The sequence below is a fragment of the Silene latifolia genome, chromosome 10 (genome assembly GCF_048544455.1).
Source record: "Silene latifolia isolate original U9 population chromosome 10, ASM4854445v1, whole genome shotgun sequence".
NCBI classification, from domain to species: Eukaryota; Viridiplantae; Streptophyta; class Magnoliopsida; order Caryophyllales; family Caryophyllaceae; genus Silene; species Silene latifolia.
In genome coordinates this window covers 38,631,924-38,651,237 of record NC_133535.1, presented here as the reverse complement: position 1 = coordinate 38,651,237, position 19,314 = coordinate 38,631,924, and the positions used below count along the sequence as shown (strand labels likewise).

The following is a 19,314-nucleotide window of genomic DNA, read 5'->3' as shown; positions in this document are numbered from 1 at the left end:
AAAATAATTGGATTAAAAGGGAAACTTAACTGAAGAACAAACATGAGCACATAACCCAGAAATTCAGAAAAGAGAAAACAATACAATTGTAAACAACTAGTGTAGATCTCGCGCAAATGCGCGGTAAATATAGGCATTTTAATTTTTAGTTTAGTTACAGAATTTAGATTTATATCTCAGGAATTTTTATAAAAAATAACTAATACGGAGTATTAAAAATAATCAAAAGAATTGAATAATTTCATGAATTGTGTTTTTTATGAAAATATTTTAACTACATCAAATTATTTTAAAGAAATTCTTTTTTCGTCACGAAGTTAATAATTGGAGATACAGATTTTATGTATAAATTATTTTAAATGGAAAATTAGTTTAATAAATGAAAATCTAATTTGTTTTCATATATAAGTTTGAGCATTTTGGAGGGAAACTTTAGAGAAGTTGTATTCTCTTAGTATATAGAGAAAGATTTATACTTTTTAAATTTGCACCTCATTAATATTTATCAGTTCACTCCATTGTATTTTGATATGAAAGAAAAAAATTGAAATGGAAAACTAATAAAAAAATTTATTTAAGTTGTGAATTTTTTTTAGTGAATGTTTTTTGTCATGAAGCTAATAGTAAGCACGTGTCAAGTTATTCTCTATAGTAATAATTATTGCATTACGAAAAATTTAGCAACTTATACTTTATAGTTTAATATCAATTTTATTTTATTTTAATGAAAAAATCATAATTATGAATTTATTTAAAAATTTAGAGTTTATTTATAAGAATATATTCATTGAAAGATAATAATGTAATGAAAGAAAATTTTATTTATTACCTTATTTAGCTAGATGTTTTTTGGAGGGAAAACTAAGAGAAATTTTATTCTCTTAGTAGTAGGGGGAATTAACAACAAAAATGAACACATAAGAAGCGTAATTGAAGAACTGATTCGGAAAAAAAAGGGAGGAAACAAAGCCGAAGTTGCCCAGAAGATGAGGAAGAACCTAGGTACTCAATTGAAGATATGAGCAAAGTGACGATTGTTCTTGATTATGGGGTTTTTTATTTCAGTAGGATTCAAGATGACGAAGTTAATTAAGTAAGGGATTGAGTGTATGTAAAAAGGTAAGGGTAGATTGGACATTGTAAATATTCGAAAGTCGTTAAAATGAAATCGGGTCGATAAGTACACAAAACCGTCACAAGAATGTTAAATAGGTGATAATGGTGGTGAAAAACATAAAAATTAGGTGGTTATTTGTAAAGTTAACATATTAGGTGGTAATTTGTAAAAAAATGTAACATAATAGGGGGTAAAACACAATGTTTTACTAAAAATTATACAAAATATAAATTAAAAAAGCTAAAAAATCTCAATCAGAGCCCGACACCCCTTCTGCCTGGACACCCACCCTCCTCTACCCCTTGCTCCGGCCACCATTCCTCCAACCCCAGCCCCCTCGCCCATCGCCAACCACCATCGTCGACCACCCAGCCCTGTGTCGGCACATAATCTCGCCGACCACGAACGTCGTTGCTCCAATTGCCTTCTTTCTTCTCCGTCGCCAAAAACCTTCCCCATTCACCGACGACGACAATTCAACTCTCAGGTAAACCAATGCTAACCCAACTCTTTTCAAAATTATGATGATCCAATTTCTCATTCATTTCCTTTAGCTCTTGTATTTTAGTTTTGTCATTGATTTTAGGGCGTCAATTGGATTGATTTTTGCACAATTTATTCATTCATTTTAGGGTTGTGATTGTTTTGTTAAGATAAACGCCATCAATTTGTTTTTTCAAACTACATTGTATCCATATTCTTGGTTTTATGTGCTAAGGGTCAGACTTCTATTCAGTCTGTCCCATTCAAGTTTAAGGTTTTGATGTCCATGGCGTAGTGTGGCGTTACTCGCCATGTTCGGAGTACCACTCGCTGTTTTTAATGCTTTTAAGATATGCCTTAAGTTTTGCTCATATCAAACTCAATCAGCGGAGGTTGTTCTGTGTGGGATGGGTGTACATGATGGATTCATAGCTTTGATTAATTTAATCGCATTCCGACCTGGTCTTTAAATTTGTGCTCATTATACTTGATATCGTGGTCTCACTTATTACGACTTTCCTTTCACTCTTTATGTTTTATGCTGTTAACTTGCTAGTGTATCACGTGCTATTGCTGTTCTGACGACTGTTGATGCTTTCTTTATAAGCTTTCTTGCAATTATGATTGCTTCTAATTGTATTTGAGGGTTATTCATATTTTACAACTGGAAGACACAATATGCTCTCTGTCCTTTCATGCTTTCACTGAAATATTTTGATCAATTTTTCTGTTATTATCGTCTCTGGTCATGTTGTGACACACAATGTATAACTGGTGTTACTTTTCATGATTTACCGTGATCATCTAACTGTGGAGCCAACCACACTATACCATAACTTTCATTTGGAATTTGCTTGCCGGAACAAACATTATGTTTTTGTGGAATCAATAGAGTCAAGACTTTTACTCACCCACAACTCAACTTTTACTGTCCCATTATTTTTCAAATTGATCTCTGACTACTCTGCAGCGAAAAATTCACCATAAATTTAAGATTCTATGTTTTTCATATTAGCTTCTTAATCTTCTGCTTCTGTTCATCACACATTAATCTCAGACTTTTATTTCCATATCTGAAATCTTACCGCCATTTCATTTAAGGATCGTCAAAGAATTGGGCAGCAAGGTGATTCTGAGCTTTTTAATGACTATTTCACAACTCAGAAACGTCATTACCCTTCCATCAATGAATTTGGTGATGTTAAACAGAATACCTATACTGCAACAGCTACATTTAGAAGAAAGGCTGCTTCGTACATCATCAGATAACTGGTGCATCATCAATGACGGTACCAATGATCCTACCATTGTCATGGGCGTTTCTGGGTTAGTCATTCATCGATTAAACTACTAGAGTTGCATTCGCTATTAGTTCCCATCAATGGTAATTACGTTCAATGATGATATTTTTTAATCTCTTACTTTGGTCGATGAACTTTGCTGCTTCTGGGGAAAATGTTGACAAGTTCGTATTGTGGCTTCATGTGTTGTTATGTCCTTCAGTAGGGTGTGATGTCTTTCGAGAATCGATACTTGTATTTCCTGGGTGTCTATCACTTAAATGTCAAATTCTGACAAGCTGATTGTTTTTTGTTTTTTTAAAAGGAAACCAGCGGAACTTCTTGAAATTAAACCAGTTTTACAAGATAAAATTCCTGTCATTAGACGATTCACTGGGGGAGGCACCGTAATTGTGGATCATGGAACTGTGTTTGTCTCTTTTATATGCAACAAGGATGCTATAATTGGTTTACAACCATACCCGCAGCCAATTATGGCTTGGACGAGTCTGCTATATGATGAAGTCTTTCGTGAAGCTGGTGATTTCAAGCTACGTGAAAATGGTACGAAATTTGAACTTCTTGTTAACGAGGAGGTTGAATGAGTCTACTTGTTCTGGTAGAGAAATAGTTTCCGTAGTCGTGAACATACTGATAGTTGTGCTTTGTTATGTTTTTGCACCTTCAAGGAACAAAAAGTCAAAAACACAAATATAGAGTATTTCTGCTTCTACTTAATTCGTGTATGCATACGAATACGGAAGTATTTTTGAAACGGAGGGAGTATAAAATAAGAAAGCATAGCTTTTGAAATTTATCCCAGCTCGGCAGTCGGCACCATTTTTAATTTCTTAAATGACTGGTCGAAATCGTCACGCTTTAAACAGGTATTTTCCTCTGTTTTTTTGGCTGCCTCTTACAGGCAGTCTTCTTCTTACCCCTCACAAAAAAAGGAAAAAGAAAATTTATGAATGGGTTTCTTGGAGCCTGGTGTTTTCCAAGCTGTGTTTAACAGATTTTGTACGGTCCTTTTTGTCATAGATTATGTTTTTGGCAATCGAAAGTTTGGAGGGAATGCCCAGTCCATCACCAAAAACCGATGGATCCACCACACATCTTTTCTTTGGGACTATGATGATAGAAATATGACGTACTTGAAGAATCCTAAGCGTGCGCCTGATTATCGGCTGGTATGTTAACTACTCCGTATCTCTTTGTATCTTTAATAGTCATGAAGCATATGCGCTCTTGGAATAATGCAGTTTCTGCATTTGGAACATTTAATTTCTTACCTTGTCAAGCTAGGCATCAGCTAGGTGTCATTAAATGCCAAGTAAAACTTAACCCTTTTAAATGAAAATTTATTTTGTGTTCAGGCAAGGAATCATTCAGACTTTATTTGCCGAATGAAAGAGATTCTACCAAGACCAGCTTTTATTGAGAGAACTGCCAAGGCAGCTGAACTCCATTTTTCATTGAAATCCATCTCACCGGATTCTATTGCGTCTTCTACCACTGCGAGTTTTACTCCCTCGTCTAGGATTTTGACTTCACGGGAGCTGGAAGATGCAGTTCTTGACAAACCTGAGGTCTTACTAAAGCAGTCATTGTGAAAGGCCCGTTTGTTACGAAAGCAGGGGGATATATGTAGCCAATTGCTTGCAGATGGCACATTATTACCTGATTTATTGATGCAGTATGCTCTTTCCTGAGTAAGACCAAAGCGATATCCTAATTTCAGGACTCGAGTTTCCGGTTTATCACTTAAGACAATTGTATGCTGGTCGTTGAGTGTACCGGGCCGTGCCCTTACCCAGCAGCTAATTATTTGGAGCGGTAGCAAAAATTGTTGGCAAACTCGCAGATTTTGGAACTGCTCCTGATTTTATTAATTCACAGTAGCATACACATACTGTATAATCATTGAAGCTTTTTGTACCTCTTCTTGGTGAATATTTCAATGACAGCAAAGGGGTATAGTTTTGGCATTTTATGTTCCCTTAAAAAGATTATAAAATCAACAAATGTTGCAAGAGTAGCATCTAAACTGATGCTATTTCTTTTCTTTTACAAGTATACTTTTCTCCCACGCACTAAACTACAATAGCATGAAAACGGCATAAGAAAACCCGACTCAAAAGCACATAAAATTTATGTACGAGGTCACTACCCCATAAATCTGCGAGTACTGCTCAAGTAAGGTCGTGAATTTGATACCCTTCAAAATCTTTACAAGCTACATTATACTATAACCTGATTTACAGAAACCGAAGTACGTAACTCAGACGAAAACGGATGTAAACATTCAATTATACAAAATATAGCAAATGAACTTTCAACCTAATAACAGAAATTGGTGAAGAAAGCATAGACTAAAATATCTCATTTCTGCAAATGATTGTACACACAAAGCAAATGAATTTCATTTATCTAATGCCAAAGTTTACAAACAAGGGAATGCTAAATGCAACAGAATCTCTGTAGTTTTCTTAGCTGCTGGTATGATGGCTATCAACTTTTCATACACCATCTCTGCAGCTTTCTGATAATAATACACTCTGTATAAATTTATTTTCAATGATTGGAATTTGATAAAAGCTTCAAGACAACTTCGATTGATGGCCGGTCAGACGGACTGTTGTTGATGCAAAGTAGAGCAACTTGAAGCAGCAAATCTATATCCTTCCTCCAGGGATTCTGTTTTCCAACTCCGATTTCCTTGCATACCTCTTCTAGTACATCTTCTCTCGTCTTGCTATGAGCGCTCTTACGCACATTTTTTGCCCTTCCGTTTGTCAACATTTCCAAGATAATCTCTCCATAATTGAAGATGTCTGTGGATAATTCTTCCTTAATTGTGTTATATTGACCTGCATTAACAGGGCAGAATGTCAATGATAATAATCGTTATGAGAGTTCCTTATCCGCTAATCTCAACTACCAACACTAATTAAGTTACTTCATACTTCTAATTTGGCTTATACAAAGTTTGTGACTGATGAGTGGGTACTTAACGAAACCAAAGAGATTTGAAAATCATACCTCCTTGCATTTTGGAGAATGTTGATGCAATAGAACCTTTATTAAGCTGCATCAAATAGCGAAAACCAAATTCAGCAAGCTTAGGCTCCATGGACTCCTCAAAAACTACGTTGCTTGTCCTGACATCGCCATGCGGAATTGCAGGATGACAATTATGATGAAGGAAACAAAGCCCCTTTGCAATGCCTAATACAATCTTATACTTGGATGCCCAATCAAGTTCCAAGCTTATCTTTTCGGCCAAGTTGCCTTTCGGTGAGAAATCATACAGAAGATACAAAAGATCCTTGTTGTAGCAATAACCAAGCAGCCTAATGAGATTCTTATGCCTCGTGTTGCCTAATCGGACAATGAACTCTTCCATAACATCCATTTTCTCCGGACTCAACTCAATCTTCTTTACTAAAACTGTAATTCCTGTCGGCAGTGTGATTTTGCAGGCTGGAGATGATGTCAATGGATATGGCATCGTCTCCATGAACTCTGTCGAATTGAAGCTCTTCAAGACATCATCTGCCGTAAAGTTAGGCAACCCATCAAAAGACACCATTTTCCATTGCCCTTTTTTCCTCACTTTCTGGACATAGCATATCCCAAAAATAGCAAGTGCTATGAAAGCAACAACCGTCACACAAAGTATCAGTACCCACAAAAACTCTGCCTGTACTTTCTTTGAATTCAAGCATGGAATCAATGGCGCCCCACATAGCTTAGGGTTCCCTAGAAAAGCACTGTCTTCCATCAACTTAAAATTATTACTTTCTGGGATTGAACCAGATATATCATTGAAGGACACATTCAGCAGTTGCAAGCTCGAAGAACGTCCTAATTCTTTTGGGATTGAACCGCTTAGATTATTATGAGACAAGTCCACAGAACTTAGATACTGGCATTCTGAAATGCTCTCTGGAACATCCCCAGAGAAGTGGTTTAAGCTAAGTTCTACAACATTGAGAGATTTACATGATTCAAAAGGTGGAATATTGCCTGATATGTTACAGGAAGATGCTGAGAAATTCTGAAGAGCGGGCAAAGACCATATTTTTGGAGGAAGAACGCCTCCAAGCTCTAAATTATCAGAAACATTGAAGTACTCGAGTTTAGAACCAAGAGTAATACCCTCAGGTACGCCACCAGTGAAACTGTTTCTAGATAAATCAACGTATGAGATATCAGGAAGACTAGTAAAGTCCAATGAAATAGGGCCTGTGAGTGAATTGTCTTCGAAACGAATACGAACAAGAGAAGGGCAATTAGAGAGGAAAAGAGGGAGCTCACCAGTGAAAAAATTGGAGAACAATATGAGCTTTGAGAGCATGCCATTAGCACATAAATTAGGCGGTATGCTACCGTTGAAATTGTTAGTTGAAACATCTAAAATTTGCAGTTTTGAGTTAATACCCAAGTTATGTGGAAGTGAACCAGTAAAGGCGTTACTCCAAATTAATAGAGTTTCCAACTTAGGAAGTTGAGCTATAGCCTGAGGAATAGTCCCACCCATTTCATTGTACATAAGGCTGAGCAAACTAAGATTCTTTAACTCTGAAAAGCTCTCTGGAATTCCTCCAGATATAAAGTTGTCAGAAAGATCCAAGCTTTTTAGAGAAACTAATTTGCTCAACTCTTTAGGAAGCAACCCATCAATTTGGTTTCTGAAAAGGAAAAGCGATTCGAGTTTCGTCAGATTGCTAAACTGTTTAGGAATTACACCTGAGAGATTAGCACCAGCAATATCAAGGTACTCAAGTTCACTCATATTACTAATTTGCCAAGGAATGCCTCCTTGGTAAGAATTATAACCAATTTCCATATGAGTGAGTGTTTGAAGTTTGCCTAAATCAGGAGGAATTTCACCTCCCAACAAATTACCAGCCAATTGGATGAACTGTAAATTCTTAAAATTACCATATTCTTCAGGAATTGACCCACTGAAGTAACTCCCAGCAAAGTTGACAACTTTGAGTGACTCAATCTCTGAAACTTGAACAGGCAATGTACCTGAAAAACTGTTGCTGAAAGCATTAAGCACAACCAGCTTCTTCAACCCAGAAACCCCATTTGGGAAATGACCTGCAAAACTGTTTCTACTGATATCCAAGCTTCTCAAATTTGTCAAATTAAAGACGGAAACCGGAAACGGTCCTGAAAACTGATTATGGCTAAGATTAAGGGTGACAAGATCATCAAAAACATCAAGGTGTTTCCCAGAAAGTTGACCAGAAAGACCTCTACCTGAGAGGTCCAACCCAATGACCATAGTAGAGTTATTGTTGCAGGAAACAGCAGACCATGAACAAGCTGCAATTGCAGCAGTTGGGTCTTCTCCAGAAGGCAAAAACCAGTCTCCCAACCCATTGTAGTGATCAACAAGCTCAGATTTTAAGCTTAGAAGAGCATCAGAATACACATCAGATGCCCCTAATACTACTGGGATAGCAATAGAAGCAAATACAACAAGGTTTAAACAAATTGAACTTGGATATATGAACAACTCCATTGGAATTTGGAGCAGAAATGCAATATTGAAAAGAGTAAATGTAGAGAGTGAGTGAGTGAGTGAGGCCCAATTTTGGTTTAATGAAAATGAGTTAAAAGTAATGTTATGCGGAACACTGGAAGTAAAGAATCATGGCATCATATTGCATGGGGAACAGAGAAATAAATATACATTATTACAAGTCGGTCTCCTTAAAGACGGCCGTATCCGTCATAAGTGTAAAACGGGTCAAATACCACTCCACAAATAAATGGAATATGAGTTTGTCATCCCCTATACATCAAGGTTTTTATCACATTTATCTATTTGACCGATTTCTTATTTAAGACGACTGTATCTATCTCTATCATAAACAAAAATTTAGCAAAGAGTGTTGAAGAAGGGAATAAGAAGGGGGGGACCAGAGATGTTATACAATAGATTTATTGTGATTAGTTAGGTGATTAAGTATAAAGTAGATACATGATTAACCTCTTTTCTTGCCTTTAACACTGATTTTGTCTGCCACAAATCATTACTAGATTTCAAGGAATTCTGTATCTTTGTGGATTTATTTGACTAATAAATACATTTGGGCTTAACAAATGTATATTGATTATTGACAAAAAGGGAAAAAAAGAAAGAAAGAAAGAGTTTATCCAATTAAAGTTCACAACTTAAACATTACCCCACAAAGAAGTTATAGTTTTAAAAAAAAAGCGTCTTATTTATTTTTTTATGAACTCGTTAATAATATAACATGGACTATTGAAGTATTAGTCTAATCCAATCTTTTCCAAAATCCTATCGTATCAATAATTAGTTTGCTCAATATTATCACAATAGACTCGGAGAATAAGAAGATATGTCTAACAGAAAGTAAGTATTGTTTTTGCAGGAATATTAAAAGACCAACTTTCTAACACCAAATGTGTTTGGTCCTCTAATGCAAACTAGGTCAAACTAGCTAATCAAAATGTACAATATAATATTCACATTTTGTCGGATTGCACCAGAAAAAACGCCCGAGAACTAGGGACAAAACTAAAATAAATAAGGGAGCAAGGGAAAAAACAAAAGAGGAAATATATTAATATCAAAAAAAATGAGAAGTGGTAGTAAAAATAAACCACTATGTTAAAACTAATCACATTTTCAAATAAGATGCTTATATAATGTTTTTGGGTCTTAAATGAGGCGCGTGACCATATCTTGAGAGGAAGGGAATACGTGTGATCTATTATCATGATACTTTTGTCTTAATCGTTAGGCTAAGACATTTTCGAAAATGATTGGATAATTTACAACTACATTTTGATACTTATACAACTATATGAGCATCAAGTTATATGTTACTTAATGCTATCATCAAATAAGCTGCATAAACTAATACAAAATTGTTGTATGTTGTGCAATAATTTTATAGAATATCATTTGGTAAAATTAAACACAGATTCTCATTTGTGACGGCATTATTCCGTCACAGGCTTATAACCTCTCTCACAAGAAGTAAGTGAGAGGGCAAGTGACTGGGAGGCTGTGAGAGCTTGAAAGGTCACAAGATGACAAGCAAGACGGTTAGTATATAGTAGCAGTAAAAAGAGCGAAAATGAAGGGACAATGGTAATGGTGGGGAGTGAGCAACTGGGGAAACTGACTTTCACTGCTTGAAATGGAGAATAAGTGAATAATAAAGTAGAGAGGAAAAAAACAGTGAAGATAAGAAGGAAGGGAAAGTAAAGTAAAGTAAATACCCAAAATAAAAGGGAAGAGTAAAGTGTATGGGTGAAATCCGTTTAGTGTCATAAATGAGATGCTTTAGGGGATGGACCAATCATCAATTCCACCACATTATTATTGCAATTTGCTTTTCTTCATGATTCTCTGGTTTTAAGATTCCCACCATTCTTATTCTCTATGCAACTTCCCCCAATTCAAGGTTTTATTCATATAATATTCACTAATGCTTAATGGGATTTTATGACCCAAAAAACAAATTAGCATACATTTTCGAGAGACTGTAACAACCTTTGATTGTTTCTCTTTTAATTATGAATTTGGAAACGGTAATTTGCTTGTTTTTATTTTAAAATTACACATTATCTTCACGACATCTTTAATGTGGGAAAAAAAAAACTCGTAGTTGATAGATATGGAAAGTCAAATCTTTTAACCAAATTAAAGATAGAAAGTGCGACTTGCCGGTCTACCGTGTCTGGAGAAGAAAATGGCATGGCCAAGACACGAGAAGGTGGGTTTATGTGAAATGGAAATGGCGACTCAGGCACGAGCCATGGCTCATGGTTATCGTGCCATGCTTGGGCGTGCTCAATCAATTCCTCTACTCCAGCCTTATTTATTTTAATTTTGGGCATGTCCACTCATCTTGTGTCCAAGTGGTTGTGTCGTGCCTGAGCTAGGCACCATATTCTTTCTTAAACAAACTTCGATCTTGACACGTTCCATGGCTCATGGCAAGTCGTGTCGTGCCGTGCTGGACTGCCCCAAACCTGTGTCGTACTAAAATGGATCATAGGCCGTGCTGGGACATATTAGCCAACGGCACGCGTGCCAGCCACCTCAATCTCTAGACCAAATAAATGTTAACTTCTGATTATGAGTTAAAAACGGTGAGTTTTCGTCAAATTCCTTATTTTATGAGAACTTTTGCAAGTAGAAAGATAATTGCCAAACAAATTAACCACATATTGGGCTAAATTATTGAAAATTGCAATGATCTGAACTCAGAAGTCCTGCTTTGTAGTCTGTACAGTATTACTCCAGATACTTAGATTTAACACAAATTGCATTGCATTAGAGATTTCCAGTTAACTCACATCTAAAGTAACCTTGATGAGTATAAAAGACACACCTAAAGTAACCTTGTTTCGTATATAAGGATCTCCAACTCTTTCGAGATGGTTTGAGAGCCGGTGGCCTCATCTTACCTCACTCATTCGAAAGAATAAAATAAAAATAAAAAAAGTATAAAAGGATGTGCGTAATCTGAATCTCTTTAGAGCAGGTGATAGTGATCACCTGGAAAATTACAGAGTACCAGAGGCTTTATCTCCTATTCCAATAATCACACTATCACAGCCATTTCACGAGCCGGTATCTGCAGATTTTTGGCCGAAGGTAACAAATATGGACTAGCTGGTTACTAAAAAAATCAAAACCCGTCTAAAACAAGTTCATTTCGAGGATTGGTGGTATTCATGATCAGGTCTAAAACCGTCTGCATATAAACTTGCGCCTGCCCGCAAGGTTCATCCCTCAATCTCCATCATTTACACAGAACTAGAACTAGAACTAGAAACCAGAGTGTGAGAAAACAAACTTAAGATGCACTGTAGAGTATAGTGTGGACTTTTATGATAAGAAGGTATGTATAGGCTAGAATCTCTGAGATCAAACTTGTTTTCTTAAAAAAAAAAATTCAGAAACAAACTCATCCGAGTCACGATCAACAAGGCAATCATGTTAATACCATCCACCATATCCTAGTATCAAGAATATTAGAGGAGTCCTAAAGACTACAAACAAATTCCAACCATATAAGTCTAATGACAAGCTATGGCGGGATCGCATACTACGTTAGAGAACCCCAAATAGGCACTGAGATTCCTGCCATCTCCTAAACTTCATAATACTGCCCCATAACCCTCCATATTTGAAAGGGAATTGAAACCAAAACACCAACCACCATGCAACCTTGCTTCAATTGGATTCATATTTTGACCACATAGCTCTTTATGCAGACATTCAGACATAACCGATATAGAAAAGCACATATGAAATCCAAAACAGCAAGCAAAAAAAAATAAACTGTTTTCGTAAGCCACCCAAGTCACACAAGGATGGAAAAACCATAAGAACTGCGAGCATTATTCATCAACATTAATGCCACTCCACACTTACAGTCATCGTTCATACTGCCAAGTTCAAAGACAAAGATCAACACAAATATAATTTAAAGGGACATGTTAGAACATAGCTCTTCATGAAACATGTGTTCACGAGCAAATATCCAGAGAAACACTTGCAGCTAATTCATGGATAATTTTGCTACTGAGCATTAGAGAATGTGCAATTTCACACATGTTTTTTAAAACAATCACAGTGAATCCATGAAGAACGCAATTATTTACGAATACTCCTCCAGATCCAATTGTCAAGAACTTAGAGAAAGCACATAGAATACAAAAAAAATTCAACCACACTGTCACATCGAACATCCAATCGAGAAAAAACTAGAATGAGAACAAAAACTCATACCTAACGCCTACCCTAAAACTTAACTCGAACTATCTTCTTAGTCACACTCCACCAGAATCTCCCAGATTTAAGACGATCAAAGCAAACAAGTTAAAAACACCAGCTACTATTTGAAGGAGACCCCACCACCATTCATATATCGATGAAGTCGGAAACACTAAATTTGCCATGAGACAAATTCAAGCAGATAAATAAAAAAAAAATACTCAGGATGCGACTTACATGCCACATCCATGTATCAATCCATAAACACCGCATGTAATATTAAACTCTTGAGTTTGCCAGGAATCAAATCAAACTAACAAAACCCAACCCATCAAGATTAAGAACATAGGTCAGAAAACAAGCTATCACAAACCAGCCATAGTAGACATTTGGCAAAACACACTAAATTTTCTAACCCTACATACATAAAACACCGCCACATCCTATGTATTCCTACACCGTAAAACGTGTCAAACCTGAAACTTGTAAAGAAGCGTAGTTGAAGAGACTGGAAAGGTAGATTGCATAGAAGTAATAACAGATTCCAAAATCCATCCTTTCTAATATAAGAACGTTTTAATGCTTAAACTGATCAGGGAAACCAATTTCATCCAAATAACAATAGCCAAGACCGGTCATCTCCTCCCTTGTTTATATTAGTTCCCCGAGCAAAGGAACAAAGGTGTAAACAAATGACCAAAACGGAGTGATCAATAAACAATCCTTCATGTTTCTTATACTACATCCATAAGCTAATAAAGACCAATCCTAAAACTTGTTCACTCTTTCAAGTCACAAAACCATAAACATTCAACACAAATCATATGAACCTTAACAAAATTCTACATCATACTTATCACTACTATTAGTAACAAAACAACCGCATTAAGCATCATATGATCATCAAATTTTCTTCTGAAAGGCCGACTCCTTGCACAAAAATTGTGTAAAATTGATCTATTAATACAAGTATCATGACCCATGATATGAAAAGTTAGTTACTGAAGCATACCATAGAATTCAGCATACTTGTATTATTAAAACCATCATCAAATTACAGCAACATAAAAAAAGGATACTAAAAAGCGGCGTTAAGCATACCATGGAATTCAGCATAATAGGTCCTCAAATTACAGTAACATAAAAAAATACAATCACAAACATAATTCAACATCATTATTAAAACCATCATCATCATCATCATAATTCAACATCATTATTAAAACCATCATCATCATCATCATCATCATCATCATAATTAAGCAACGGTGGCAACAACAGGGTACTTAGCCTCGAATTTCTTCTCCCAATCAGCAAGAACACCAAGCTCCTTATCAGTTAGACCATCAAGAGAAGAAACGACGTCGTCTTCCTCCTTGCTCATCTTAGCCAAAGCCCTGCTAGCATCTTTACCAGCGAACATCGCGTATGCGCCACCCGGTCCGTAGAAACTTCGACCCGTGGTGACGTCGAACACCCGACCCTTGATTGCGACGTAGATGGGCTTTGATGGGTCCGACCCATCATACTGTTTCAGCTGTTGTAGAGTTAACTCCATTTCTTTGGTAGAGAGAGGAATTGAGAGGGATTTTGGGGGTTGGAATGTTGGATGACGATCAAAGTTTAGGGATTTTAGGTTGATAACTATGAAAAATGGCCAAATGGGAATGTTATGATCTCAACTCCACCGAAGTGTGACCAGAATCAGAGCCCATTTTTTGTCTCATTTTTATGGCTATTTTTTGTTTGAGGCGGTTTATTTTTGTCTAAAATAATAAGACGGGATTTATGATCAATTTATGTGAAATAGCTTTTACTTTCTAGAATGAGTTTTTTTATAAACTACTTTTTGAAAAAGTTGTGGTTGTTTGGCCTAACTTTTGTAAAAGTAGTTTCTTAACAAATTGATGTGTTTGGCCTACTACTGCTTTAATTTCCATAATCGAAGTAGAAGCAGAAGCATCAATTTGGTGCTTCTGTTTCTAGTAGCTTTTTATTAACTTCTGACTTTTCAAAAGTAGTTTTTTATCTTCCTAAATTATAGTGTTTGACCCAGCTTCTACTTTTACAATTAGAAAAGCACTTAGAAGGCTTGGCCAAACACCCCCTATATTCACAATTGTCCAGTTAGTATTACAGTTTATTAGTAACTTGTTTTTTTTAAAATGGTCGGTCACATTTGACTGTAAAACGGTTTCAAAACCCAGTCTTGGAGACCAATAAACCCGAACGGAGGTTTTTTGTTTGACTCTATCCTATCTAGCCCGACTAGACTATTTATTATCGCATATTTGGTGTGTAATAGAGGTACAAATTTGACTCTGCGCTATCCAACTCGACTTGAATATTTATTATCGCATATTTGATGCTTAGTAGAGGTCTAGTATTTGACTCTACCAATCTACCCTATCCAACTCAACCTGAATACTCCAATAATTATGTAAACCTGATAAAGCCGTAGTACTAGTTTTTGCACAAATATGAAGAAGTTCCTTTAATGTCTTATTCTCCATCAGGATTACCGTTCATATAACCCAACGTTTTCCTTTCTTTGGATTCTCTACAAATTTGACAATTTCTCCACCTTTCATTCTCCTTTAAGAAAAGGTAAAAGTATAAGCATCTTCTATCATAAAAGAATGATCCTTTCTTTGTGTATTCGAGGTACGGGAGACACATACAACATGGACTGTACATCTTTATCCCGTGTCCTACATAATTTGGGATGTCCATTCCCGTAAATGTATTGCGTCCATCTCTATTCGCTTTAATAGTGTAAGACTGTAAGAGGAATTGGACCAGCAATCTATCGCCGTTGATCTCTACCACTAGGTCAGCGCCTTATTGGCAAATGGTCGTTTCCGTGCTCCTTAAGACACTGTAACACAGAACTTATGTTATGTAAACATGAACATCATAAGTTCAGAAATTAGTCATGTAAAGCCTGAACGCAGTTTCACTATAAATTATCAAACGTGTTCAAATGGCTTCGGGTTCTAACAACAATATTATGAGAATGAAATCTATATAGGAACTGTTTTAAAGATAAATCAATTACCAACAGATTTAAGATAATACAGAATCCATGGTGTTCTTCATGCTCTACATAATTAAATGCATTTAGTGACCAAAAACTCAAAGGCTTAATCGTTTTGTTCCATTACTAATCCAGTCACATCAAAAACACTGATTGCCTTGTCCTCTGCAAAATTCGCCTACGTTGGCTGATAAGAAACTTTGGAAGAGCGAGACTAGACAGTCCAATACTTAGTACAGAGGATAGCCACCACCAGAATACTCAACATCCTGCAATGATATAGTGATTAGGGAAGTAGGAAACATGAATCGAGTTTCAAAGTTTCAAACCTTTAAAGACTACAAAAGAAGATTATCTAACTAATGACAACGCATTTAGTGACACACTAACACTGCAAAAGGGGTCTGATAATGATGAACCACTTCGTCAAGGTAAACAACAACCCAAATCATTGATTGGATATTTTGATTAACAAATAAGTAATGGGGTAAAGTTAATTTCTTGTGCGACACAAAACAACTACGTAAGGTGCCTCCATCTAGTAATAAACTATTCCAAACGAATCTCCAAATTTTCTACTCAGATTCATCGCCAAATAAGCAAGGTCATGCTATCGAGAATCTAGTACTAAGTGTCTGACACACACGGACGGGTATGCGTCAGACTGTCAAACACAGCTATTTGTGAAAATTTCCATGTCTGCCTATAATTAAGTGTTAAAATGTCAGGTGATGTCGGAAGAAGTGTCATGCAACTTCTAAAGTGAAGTGTCACAAGTAACAGCTGACCCTTCCTAACAACTTCTGTGTGCTACTACTCATGCCTCTTGAGACTCCCAATGTCTTGCCTACACGTAGGGCTTTTTTGGATACAAAAAGTGGAGGGGAAGGAAGGGAGGGGGAAAGATGGAAGGGAAAGGAAGGAAAGGGGAGGGGAATGGTGGGTGGTGTTTTCCCTACAAATCTTTCCTTTGTCGAAGGGGAAATAATTTGGCTTGTAAAGGAGAAATGGAGGGATCCATTTGACTCCCCTCCAAATCCCTCCAACCTCACCTTACTAACCAAACAATGGGTTGCTTCCTTCTAAATCTCTCCCCTTACTTTCCCTCCAAAATCCCCTATCCACACCTTACATAAGGAGGCTTCAAAGTTCAAACATCTTGAGCACATTCAAGGAAGAATGAACTAACAGGAGAACTGACTCATTTCTCCGTCATACAGTATCCAATCTATACAAACTAAAGGGTTCTACTCATTCCAAACAATTCACGATAGATGGGAAGCTAAGCGCTTAATTTTGTACTGATAAACTATGACATTCTTAAATCTGTCTACTAGTGCAACAATATGTCTTTGACCATGTCAGGGGTTTTCTATAAAAAAGCTTTATTTGTAAATCTGGTTTTGTGGTCAACTGCTTTTTCATTTCATTGCAACATCATCGAGTATCTAGTTTCTCCAGTAGTAGTTAAAATTCGACTGTTCGGCATTAAAATCAAGTCCATCAAGGTTTAAGAGATATAGATGTTGCACTTTCATCATCAGCGTCCTCCGCAAGAGAAAGCTTCCCAAATAATTAATCTGAACATATTGTAAGTAAAGGTGGAGCATAAACCTGAGGAGGAGGCAAGGATGACACCCAATCCGAAGCGTGAGTTGGCAGTAGACCCAAGGTGTTCAACTACAAGAAGCCAAAAATATGAGATTTTAAAACCCCAAAGAGATCAGAAAAACAAAGCCCACTTAAACATATTGTTAGCCAATAATAAATATTACCTTCCAGACACCAAGGCCAAGACCCACCAAATTGAGAGCAATATAGACGACTTTAGGGAGCAGTAGATCAACCTTGCTGTCCTTATATGGCTCAAAAACTGCAAATAAAATCAATTCTCGTCATCATCGGATGCCAATATTTATCAAACAATTTAAAGCAAAATGTAGAGCATTGAGCTGTAATATGCACAAGTATTTCAGTCCCAGGATAGCGAGGAAATAAATACTCACTCCATTTACGTTATGTTCTTCCCATTTTTCAAAACCCCTCTAACGTAATTCTTGAACGGAGCATTGAACATGGTGATATGAAGATTAGTGGTTCGTTGAAGTAGATAAGCATACCTTTTCCAACGCCCTGGAGGGCACTAATGGGCTGCCAAAGAGCCGAAAAGGTGATACCGATGCTGAAGAGGTGAACAGTGCTTCCAGCCATCCACATCATAAATCCCATCATCATTAAATTCTTCATTGGAGCTTGAGCTACTTCCCAAGCTTTCTGTAGATATATGCAACCAAAATACGATCAAATATTTTCAAAGGACGACAAATACTTTATATTTGATGACTAAAACCCAATTGATGGATGTATTTAAATGAAACTCTCCCTCTCCCTTGACAACAAAGCAACGAAACCAGCAGTAATTTCTTATTTTACTATCGTTTCATGTAACACATTGGGTACACAGCCCTTTTTTTCAGATTGAATCAGCTAAATTAGCCAGAGCGAATTTACTCCCTCCATCTCAATCATTTGTTTACCTTTGGTAAACATACTGCTGACAATGAATAAGAATAGGTAAACAAACAATCAGGACGGAAAGAGTAATTAGTTTCCTAAGAAACATAAAGTTATGGATCTCAAGTTTACGCAGAATGAAGACATGATGCAATTAATGAATCCTATCCAATAGAATTACAATTAACGGATCAAGGGATGAGTATAATAAGAAGTACGTAGTAATTGGTAAAATAATTTTGAAACCCTAACCTGAGCTTTCCAATTAGATTCGGCATCCTTGTTTTGACGAGCGACAGAGGATTCATCCTGATCGGAAGAAGAGCGAGAGAAGCCAGGTGGATCGGGGATATCGCGAGAAGAGTGAGATGTTGAGTTATCTGTGAAGTCAACAGCCCATCGTCTTCCTCCTCCCATCACTCCTTTTCCTTTCTCCATCTTTTTTTCAATCAAGATTTTTGTTTTGTTTAAGTATCACAATGATTCGATACTACCCCTGCTGCTGCTATTTACCACTCTTTCTTCTTCCACACTAACTAATCACGTCCCTACCCGATAAAGATAAACAACCCTTCAACTAATACAAATCCTTTTTTTTTTGGGATATTTTACCGTGTATCCTCTAGTTTTTCGATTTTCTATATTGTACCCTTATATTTTTTATATTTTACATTATACCCTTAAACTTCTTATTTATTTCTGTATCATGACCTCCTTTAACTCTTCATTAACTTTATCACTATCAAACAACTGTATTTCTCTCCATTAACTTTATCATTATCAAACAACCGTATTTGGATTTTTATTCTGACTCGTTAATATTCTATCACTATCCTATGTGAAAGGTATTACAAATCACTTTTCATAAGCTTAAAGTATTAAAAAACTTAGTTATGATTCATGAAATGATAACGGAAATTTGATGAATTTTTAATTAGATTCATATACTATTTGGTGGGCCAATGGGTAATTTGGCGAATTAATAAGTATTCCGTAAATGAGTAGCTTATCAAGTAATTGAAACGGTAAATAAATGATTTAATAGATCAATTAAGAAAATAACATATCAAAGACAATAAATAAGATCATGCTATAGACTAAT

The 19,314-nt window shown here is 36.2% G+C and overlaps 4 protein-coding genes across 5 annotated transcripts; 1 reads left to right on the top strand and 3 right to left on the bottom strand.

Annotated features, from left to right (window-relative positions):
- The first annotated feature begins 1,318 nt into the window (after positions 1–1,318).
- LOC141605529 (uncharacterized) lies at positions 1,319–4,873 on the top strand. Of its 2 annotated transcripts, none has more exons than XM_074424345.1 (5): positions 1,319–1,604; positions 2,702–2,926; positions 3,206–3,444; positions 3,922–4,070; positions 4,257–4,873. In XM_074424345.1, the coding sequence occupies exons 2-5, from the start codon at positions 2,745–2,747 to the stop codon at positions 4,491–4,493; spliced, it is 807 nt and encodes a 268-aa protein (XP_074280446.1). In that variant the 5' UTR covers positions 1,319–1,604; positions 2,702–2,744; the 3' UTR covers positions 4,494–4,873. The 2 variants fall into 2 exon arrangements, with proteins under 2 accessions (XP_074280446.1, XP_074280445.1); XM_074424344.1 differs by having other exon boundaries at positions 1,521–1,604; positions 2,713–2,926.
- A 408-nt stretch (positions 4,874–5,281) lies between these two features.
- On the bottom strand, positions 5,282–8,719 carry LOC141605528 (uncharacterized). Its single transcript, XM_074424343.1, has 2 exons — positions 5,923–8,719; positions 5,282–5,750 (listed from the first exon to the last, which is right to left on the bottom strand). Exons 1-2 carry the CDS (start codon positions 8,417–8,419, stop codon positions 5,455–5,457), a joined length of 2,793 nt encoding a protein of 930 aa, XP_074280444.1. The 5' UTR covers positions 8,420–8,719; the 3' UTR covers positions 5,282–5,454.
- Positions 8,720–13,670: 4,951 nt separating this feature from the next.
- LOC141605526 (putative steroid-binding protein 3) lies at positions 13,671–14,350 on the bottom strand. Its single transcript, XM_074424342.1, has one exon. The coding sequence runs from the start codon at positions 14,217–14,219 to the stop codon at positions 13,920–13,922; it is 300 nt and encodes a 99-aa protein (XP_074280443.1). The 5' UTR covers positions 14,220–14,350; the 3' UTR covers positions 13,671–13,919.
- Positions 14,351–15,590: 1,240 nt separating this feature from the next.
- On the bottom strand, positions 15,591–18,800 carry LOC141605525 (uncharacterized). Its single transcript, XM_074424340.1, has 5 exons — positions 18,465–18,800; positions 17,819–17,972; positions 17,474–17,571; positions 17,313–17,378; positions 15,591–15,967 (listed from the first exon to the last, which is right to left on the bottom strand). Exons 1-5 carry the CDS (start codon positions 18,648–18,650, stop codon positions 15,929–15,931), a joined length of 543 nt encoding a protein of 180 aa, XP_074280441.1. The 5' UTR covers positions 18,651–18,800; the 3' UTR covers positions 15,591–15,928.
- Between the last annotated feature and the right edge of the window lie 514 nt (positions 18,801–19,314).